General features: G+C 32.1%; 1 protein-coding gene across 15 annotated transcripts in view; it reads right to left on the minus strand.

Annotated features, from left to right (window-relative positions):
• Positions 1–624: 624 nt before the first annotated feature.
• The window catches only part of RBM26 (RNA binding motif protein 26), a 94,701-nt gene continuing 86,589 nt past the window's right edge, over positions 625–8,736 (minus strand). For 12 of the 15 annotated variants that reach the window (XM_017518257.2, XM_017518256.2, XM_017518249.2 and 9 more), the window contains 3 exons: positions 8,345–8,736; positions 7,632–7,690; positions 2,148–3,784 (listed from right to left, as the gene is read on the minus strand). The exon at positions 8,345–8,736 is cut by the window's right edge and continues 726 nt beyond it. Coding sequence is in view for 2 of the 15 variants with exons in the window: in XM_017518251.2 (XP_017373740.1) it covers positions 3,761–3,784 (24 nt within the window). In the remaining 13 variants the exon portion in view is untranslated. Of the gene's footprint in view, positions 3,785–7,631; positions 7,691–8,344 lie in introns of all 15 variants that reach the window. The other 3 variants (XM_037734809.1, XM_017518252.2, XM_017518251.2) reach the window with 3 other exon arrangements.

Genomic DNA, 8,736 nt, shown 5'->3' on the forward strand with positions numbered 1-8,736 from the left:
TGCAGAAGCAGTGTCACAAGTTACCACCTGTTACAGATGACAGAAGATACATGTGTAATGAAAACTGAAATAATGCAAATTCATCATTCAATAAAATTATTAAATATGAAATGAACATGCTGAATGCTGGAAAAGGAGGCCAAATCAGATCAGGGAGGGGATGGTTCAGATGAAAACCGTGAAAATTACAGAGGTTCTGAAAACTTTCAATGGCTTTGGGAATTGATATTATAAGCACTTTATATCTAATTTCATTTCAGAAACTATGGCATGCCTTCTTTAACATCAATAGTACTTTTATACTTATCCCTTATGATCAAGAGAACTTTTTGGCTGCCAAGTGGCATAAGGAGAAAATTTCAAGCAGTAAAGGAGTCAGGGATTAGGGGGAAGGGTCATGAGGATTTGTGTATGTGTGAAAGGAGGAGTCACTAAGCCAGTGACATACTGGTGCCAAAACTGACTTCATACAACTGACAATGGAGAGTAAAGAGAAGATGAAATGTGAGTCATTTCTTCATATAAACATTTTCAGAATTCTCAACTATGTAATGCCTAATGAATGCAACTTTTTTCTAAATTAATATAACTAATGCAAGATGTAGGACAATTTTAAAACATTAATTGTTTTTAGTAAGACTATTTTATTTTAAAATTTTTCAAAATATAAAAATAAACAATATGGATAACAAACAAAATTCAACTATAAATAATAAAAAATGTTGACAACCCCACATAAACATTTAATACTATAAACATTCTAAGCGTACGAGTAGTTTTCTAGTTCAAGTTTTATCTTTTTTCAGTTCAAGTTTTATTATCACTTTAAAAAAATAATAGCTGCTACAGCTTAACCAACTGCTTTCGCTCCACTCAAAGAGCAGGGAATTTGTTTTCCCTATACCAACCAACACATATTCATGAAATGGGATACTTATGGGCACAGGTATTTACATCTGGAACAATCCAGTCTCCAGACAAGAAAAAGACTCCTTTGGTGTTTTTCAACAGTCCACTGAAATTGAGTTAAAATAAACCACTTATTAGAAGAATTCTTGTGCCAGACAATATGTTCTGAAGTAACATCAGACCCAAAACAGGTTTAGGCTTCTGAGAATCAAAAGCAGGCATCCATGGATGTTTTGCTGATACTTAAAACATTTTATCATATGAACATTCACTAAGGTGATGGAAGGAAATCTTGGGGACAAAACAAAAAAATCGACACATCAATGCAAAAACCTACAATGCAATACTACAACTCTTTACAATTCAAAAACTGTTCCGTAAATATTTAGGAATCATGATGCCTCCTGTTGAGTGAAGGACAGATGAGAATTGAAAGCAAAGCAGAATTACGTATTTTAGTACTAGGAAAAGTTTTCATTTGAAATAAGAGAAAGCCGTGCTGAATGAATTTTTGGATTCTAGCCAAATTAACTGCCTTCTTAACAGTTTTCTTTTTGGGAAGCTCGGCACAAATAAGTGTGTGGTCATTCTGCATCATGTTCTTAAATTATGATTGTTTCTAACAGGCTGGGCTCTTTATCTGACTCAGCACAGACCACTTTTATAATTATGCTGCCAGGTTACAATAAATCACAAGCAATCAGATTAAAACCTAGCAAAGTCTCGACAATGGGTTCAAAAATGATACTGAAAGGTTTCATAGCACCAGTGACTTTTTCCTAAGACACTTGAGGGGCCTGTATCATTTTAAAGTATCATTTATCTTGTAAACAAGACCAAAAATATTCAGTTGATCTGTATTTTGAGCATAAACATTTATAAACTCTATTAAAAAAAATATAGCATGACTAGAGCAGCTTAACAGTGTAAAATCTAAGTATATTGAAAAATATAAAGATGTATAAAAGGCTTTCATTATGCAATCATGCAGAGGTAAATCGCTTCAATCAATTACACAAAAGTGATTCTGTACAGTTATCTACAATAGCTCCATGAGAATCCTATTTAGGAAAATAATGAAAACCTTATCTTTAATTAATCAACACATGGGGATTTTAAACGTGTAACTGACTAGATCTCACAGCAATTTTCAAAAAGCACAGTTAGCTTGGTGAGAATCAAATCATCTTGACTTCTGATTCTCAATGGCATCTTCAATTTTGTTTTGCTTTGTTTTCAATTTTAAAACCAAAAAAATGAAAACCCAAAGCAAACGAAAACACCAGGATGACAAAGTTGCAAGTAGTAGTATGTGGTCCATATATCCATTAACCAATCAATAATGTTTACACCAAGTATAGTGTCTTCAGACAAACGTCTTTATCCTCGCAGCAAACCACTGTTGTGGGGACAAAAAATTCTCTGTTCACAATGTAAAATACTCAACAAATTTGGGAAAGTGTTTATGAACACCCTGCAGCTAGTTTGTAAAATGTTAACCAAAAGTCTAACAATTAAAAAAAAAAAAAGCCTGGTAAGCTACTAGGTCCTAAGTATATTAGAAGACTTTCCAAAATATGTACTTTTTCTTTAACCAAGACTTGAATTAACCATGCTCTGTCCAACCAATGTGGATCAAAACAGATAATTTACATTATGGCTGATGGGTTAATTACATTCTTTTTACTTTTCATGATGACAAATGCAATGCATACTCAAGGGGAAAGAAAAGTTTTCAGATTATTCAGCTTCACACAAAAAAGAAGTGACAAAGTGAGTATGGTTGGATAAAAATAAAAAATAAGGGTGAATAAAAATCAGTGTAAATTGAACTTTTTTAATATAGTTACTACCAAACATAGCTTCCAACTTCTTAAATGCCTCCTGAGAATCTATGAAGGAATACTCAGAAACTAAGTTAAAACATTTCTTATGATGCCCATTATAAAAGGGATATTGTGAGTACATATTTAGGATGAGATTTAATCATATTCTTTATAAGTAATTCTAAGCCATATTAAGCCATACTGTTTTATAAACGATTTGGACATACACTTCTTAAAATGGTTAAAAACCAGTCTTTACCAATGTTAGGCACACAACACTATTTCCTCTTGCTTTAAAATAGTCTTTGATGTCTTGATTGAAAGTCAAAAAAATGTGAAAAAATTATGTTAAGACATTTAATAGATTTTTTAAATATTTATAATCCACAGATCATTTGTCACTTGGAAGAAAATTATTTTCATTGTTGGCTTTGAAGAGCTAAGAATTTTTTAAAAAAATGTTTGGGTAAATGGCCTTAGCAACAACATCAGAAAGTATATTTAGAAGAAATGCACAAGCTATTACAGTACAAAAAAAAGTACTTTATGATCGATTCAAAATTATTTCAAGTGCTTATCCTACTCCCAGAAATATATCTTAAGACCCCCCAAAATTAAAACCAAACTCACGTTTAACTTTTTAATTCATTTTCATTTTAAATTGTTCATGCTAAAGAACACAGTAGCATGGCTTTACAGATTTCCTAGACACAATCCTCAATTTGGCTCAGACTGAATATATGTCATCCAAGAGAATTTTTTCGTTCTTTCTTAAGATGTTTAAAAAATAAATGGCTATAAAGTACGGGGAGAAAACACCTAAGAATAAGGTCAGAGCACACATTCAGATACACTTTAAACTCAGATGTACTCTTAGCAAACTGTAGAGATAAAATGCTAATTATAGTACATGTAAACATCAGTTCAAATTGATAAAGAGTGAACATAAAATAATAGGATGGTATTATTATAACAGTCGTCTCCAGACAGGAACTGGTCTTGTTCTCGCAGTCACAAAGCTAAATTCAGGCAATGATGATCTCTCTCTGCTGGAAAAAGAGAAGACTATTAAAAAAAAAACTTTGAAAATAGCAAATAAATCTAAAACTTGAATCACATCATAAATTGACCTCCAACTTTTCTAAACATTAAAAAAAAACTATCTGGGAAAGGAATCAAAATCAAAGTTGCAGGCAAATTCCACAAAGCTTTGGGCTAAGATGATTTTAACAAAACTTCTCTGCATCATGCTTCCTTCAAACATTAAGCTGCAAAAGATTACAGCATGCAACATATCTTACGGTCTAAAGTTTTCGTTACGAAAACTAGTAACTGATCATAGGGAAAACTTTCATAGAGATTTGGGTAGGCAGAGAAATTTTAAGAAGTAATCAACAAATTACAAGACGTTGTAAACAAAATGAAAGCAGAAACAATTTTCTTAAGCTTTCCCAAAGATTTCAAAGTAATTGCAAGATACATCTAATTTCCTTAAACTCCATATCATTAATCACACTATATAAAGTAAAATGCTATATTATGCACAAAGGCCCACAGCAAAAATAAAAGGTACACATCGAAATTAGTGCCTGGTATACAAGGAAAGGCTAATTGTGGATGATGGGAAAATGACTACAAGGATGAAATAAACAGTGAGGGAAGAATTTAGGAAACACCAAGTATAAAAAGTGGATACAAAAAAAGTAGAATTTTAAAATCCTTTTAATTACATTAAGTAACAAGCACATGATACGGATAAACTTCAATAAAGTCATTACCAAATTAGGTGTTTTTCTACTAAGCGTGATGTTTTTCATTAGCAATTATTGGCAATGGCAGTCATGTTCACCAAAGTTTCTTTCCTAGGATTTTTAGGTAGCAACTTTGGAAAATTATCTCTTGTCATCTTGATAGGTATATAATGATCAGAAAGGAAAAATTTAAGACTGCTCTTCTCCAAAGGCCTGTATACATACCTTAGAGCAATTAGCCAGCTCAAGAAGTTAACAGGAACAAGGTAGTTCCTGAGATCTGGGAAAAGGAAATTTTCTTCTTGTCGTACAAATATCGTAAACTAGTAATTTAATTCTCCATTAAATTTCCATTTTTAATTTATACTATTTTATAAGAACAGGAAAAGCTCCAAGAGAAAGACCAAAAAGTTAACTAAGCCAAAATTTCATGCAGGAAATTTTTCTTTTAAAAGGCTAACAGACTTTTGTGTGTGTGTGTGTGTGAGAGAGAGAGAGAGAGAAAGAGTGTGTGTGTGTGTGTCTGTTTCTGTTTTGGGTGGAGCTTACAACATTTATCTAAATTCTAGAAGAACTAAAACTAGTTTTCTATCAGTCTACATTGTGGTTAAGGGGGGAAAAGAAAGAAAACATATTGATAAAGTTTGCTCTTTACTCTAAAATAGCCAGTGACATATTTCAACACACCAAACAAGCAACTGCTGCTTCCTTTTTGAACGCTTATAGCCAATGGTTAGTATTCCAAGTAAGAGTGGTCGAAACTCTTTTATAGAGTCCCCCAAAATCAGTTCTAGCAAGAAGACATCTCTTTCAATTAAACGTAGTCACACTTTCTACAGGAAATCAGGTAAAACACTGAAGTCCTATCTTTATAGTAAACTATTAGTTATCACATTTAATCGTAACACAATAAAACAAACGCTATGGAATACTTTCCCATTCTTGCAACATGTTTTCATCAAATGCTTGGGTATCAGTTAAATATAAAATTTAATTTGATATGTTACAATTATCCGATAACATTTAAAACAACACTGCTTAAGTAGCAATACAAAATATTGGGTGAAATATGTAAAACGACAACTTAACCATCCCTTGAGATAATCCTAATCAATCTTTTAACCAGTAATATACAATGTTCCTCAATTTTTTCCTGTATGAAGAGGCTACCTATATTGCTGTCCTCAATCCTTTTCCAATTCCTCAGCCTGCAGCTCAGGTCTGTACTAAAGCAAAACAATCTGTTAGGAGAGCTGCAGAATTAAAAATGTGTGTTTAGTTTTAGGTAGCATGCTGTTTTTGTTTTTTAAAGCATAAACTCAGATGGAAAGGAGAATTTAAATCCATATTGTTGAGAGAACGGACTGTATGTGCATTACTAACAAGTATTTCTATGTTCAAACTCTGAATTTTAGAAGGAAAATAAAAAGTTACAACTGGGAAAAGGAAGTGCTAGTGAATACAGAAGTTCATCTCTATTTTATAGGCTTAAATGTAATTTGTGCTGGCAAATGTAAGCATGTAGGAATATTAAATACAAAACTGTACCAAGAGGCATCATATAAATTACCAAAACCAAATTCAAGTTCTTTGCATTGATAAAATGATAGAAAACAACAATGATAATAGATAAGAACTGTCTTAGATATATTAAATTGTTTTGTATCAAACACTAATATAGCACCAGGGTAACTATAGATGTAAAACGGATCTTAGAAATCATCTAGTCCAACTCTTTATTTTACAGACAAGGAAACAACCCTGGATAAGGCAAGAGACTTGTCTAAGGCCACAGAGTTAGTTGCAGGATTGGGACCAAAAGCTAAATCTCTTATAAACTTTGTCTAGTATTCTATAACTAGGTCACTTTTGGATATAAAAATTAGTGGGATGGACTAGATTGGTGGATCTTAGCATTTCTAATCATACACACTGACAGAAACCAAAACTGTATTTTACCTCTGAAACAGACTACAACATTTATTACCGCAAAATATTAATGCCTTACTGAATGTTGTGAAAATTCCACTAAGGCTACACGTGTGCAACTCCATCAGTACTTGTAACCCCACTGGTGACAAACTTGAACTGTATCAATTACTTAGCAAAATGCTCCCAATGATTGAGGAGATCTTCAAGAGATTTTTGGAAAATTGATTAAGAATTAACAAGGGAGGTAGTTGTCACTCTATGATCGGAGACTTAAATATGCATTCATTCATTAATTCATCCAACAAACATCTGAGTGCCCAATATAAGCCTAGCTTTGTGATAAGCACTAGAAATAAAACGATGAATAAGACATGGTCCCCCTTCCTAGAGGAGCTTGTAATCTAGTGGGGAAGACAGACATAAACCAGATAAATTATATTACAATGTAAGTACTGTAACAGAGATATGAACAAAGTGCTGTATTAAAAGAGAGGGTATAAGTATGAACTGGCGAAGGACCAAGAAGTCTACTAATTTTGTGTAGTGCCTTTGAGGTAAGAACTACCATATTTAGTATAAACACAATCTGATGTTCCACTCCATCAAGAATTAGGAAAGCAGCAACAACATAGAGTTTAAAAAAAAAAAAAAAAAGTTGGCACTGAAATCAGAATGCCTGCATTCAAATGTACTATTTTCACCCACTAGCTATGACTGAGTAAATCATTCTATCTCTATTCATCTAAGTTTCCTTATCTGTAAAATGAGAATTAACAATTCCTTCCTAATATGAAAGTACATCCCGAATGCTAGTATTTATAAAGAAGTAAAAAATTCAGTAGCAACTTAATACTAAGTAATATTTATAATTAGAATCATATTAATACTACAAACAATATATCTGTAAATCTAATTAATCTTGGTAAGATTTAATCCCCATTCTTTGGGACCAAACTGAAACATATTTGTCTTCTGATTCACTCAAAGTAACATGGCTTAAAACATTTTAGGTTCTAAGTTACTTGGAAATTTTAGGCTAGGAAAACTGATTAGCTATTCATGGACTGAAATAGAATATGTGTTTTCAGTTACATTATAAGGGAATTTTTATAATTTTTGAAATATCAGGCTGAAACATACTAATCAAATTAAAAGCCAAATATCAGTATGGAGATATAACTGGCCTTTGAAAGATTTACTTTCTTTATAATACCTGTTTGGTGTAAAGAGAAGAAACGTGAGCCTCTGCCAATTTGGCACCTTTCACGACTACTAAAAAGAAAAGAAAACAAACTTACCTAATGAATCAGAATAGCACATAGTCAACATACAAGAGACTACATAAAAATAGATCTTTGATTTAACTATAGAAGTAAAAATAATGACTTTCTGAGCAAAGTCACTATTTTGACAACTGAAATCTAATTTTGAAATTATAAACATAAACGTATACACAAATTGCAAGCCAAAGCGTTCCTATGAAATAGTGTTACCATCAAGAAAATATAAACAACTTCAACCCCAAGTTGGGGTGTATGGGGAAGAAAAACGAACAGCATCCTTTAAGTTACTCCAGTGGCAGAAGACTATGGTGGTGGTGGAACAATAGCTTTTGATTGTGAAGACCCCAATATGGAAGAAAGTAATTTTTTAAATGTGATTTTTTAATATTATCGCTATAATCTCAAGAGAGGCAGAAACAACTTGCAATCAAAATGATGAATTTTAAAATATAAATATGTAATTCCCCACCCCCATTCTACAAAGATGCGTTTATTTCCTGGAAACTGCTACATCAACTTTCAATGATCATGTTCACTTGCAAAAGAAATCCACTTAAAAGAATCACAGTATTGTTGCAAACATCAAAGATTTTTATACAAGTATAGGAAATACACACTTAAAATATCAGACTGGAACACTTACCAAACAGTGTTTTCCTAAAGTAGTATCTATAGTACATTTCTTTATTCATATATCTTCAAATGGTCAAGTTTTCTTTCATACATCCAAAATGTAATGTGATGTTTTCTTATTCACCAAATGTTAGCTCTACTTGTAGTCTGGTTCCAAACTAATCAGCCTGCTTTTAAATTTTAAGACATTTGTTGAAAATTTATAGGATCAAACCAAACTTAAGTGGTATAATATTTAAACATTGGATTGTACATTATTGTAAGGGTACCAGTAACCATTATTATTAAGAATAAGTTAGTGATTATAGCTCTTTTTGTGATAATTGGGGGGAAGGGTAGATCACCATCTGGAATGGTCTATTTTAATTTTTTTCTTATCTTTTCTTTTTTCTTTTCTTTTTT

This window comes from Cebus imitator, unplaced genomic scaffold, assembly GCF_001604975.1.
Source record: "Cebus imitator isolate Cc_AM_T3 unplaced genomic scaffold, Cebus_imitator-1.0 Scaffold665, whole genome shotgun sequence".
Classification (NCBI taxonomy): domain Eukaryota; kingdom Metazoa; phylum Chordata; class Mammalia; order Primates; family Cebidae; genus Cebus; species Cebus imitator.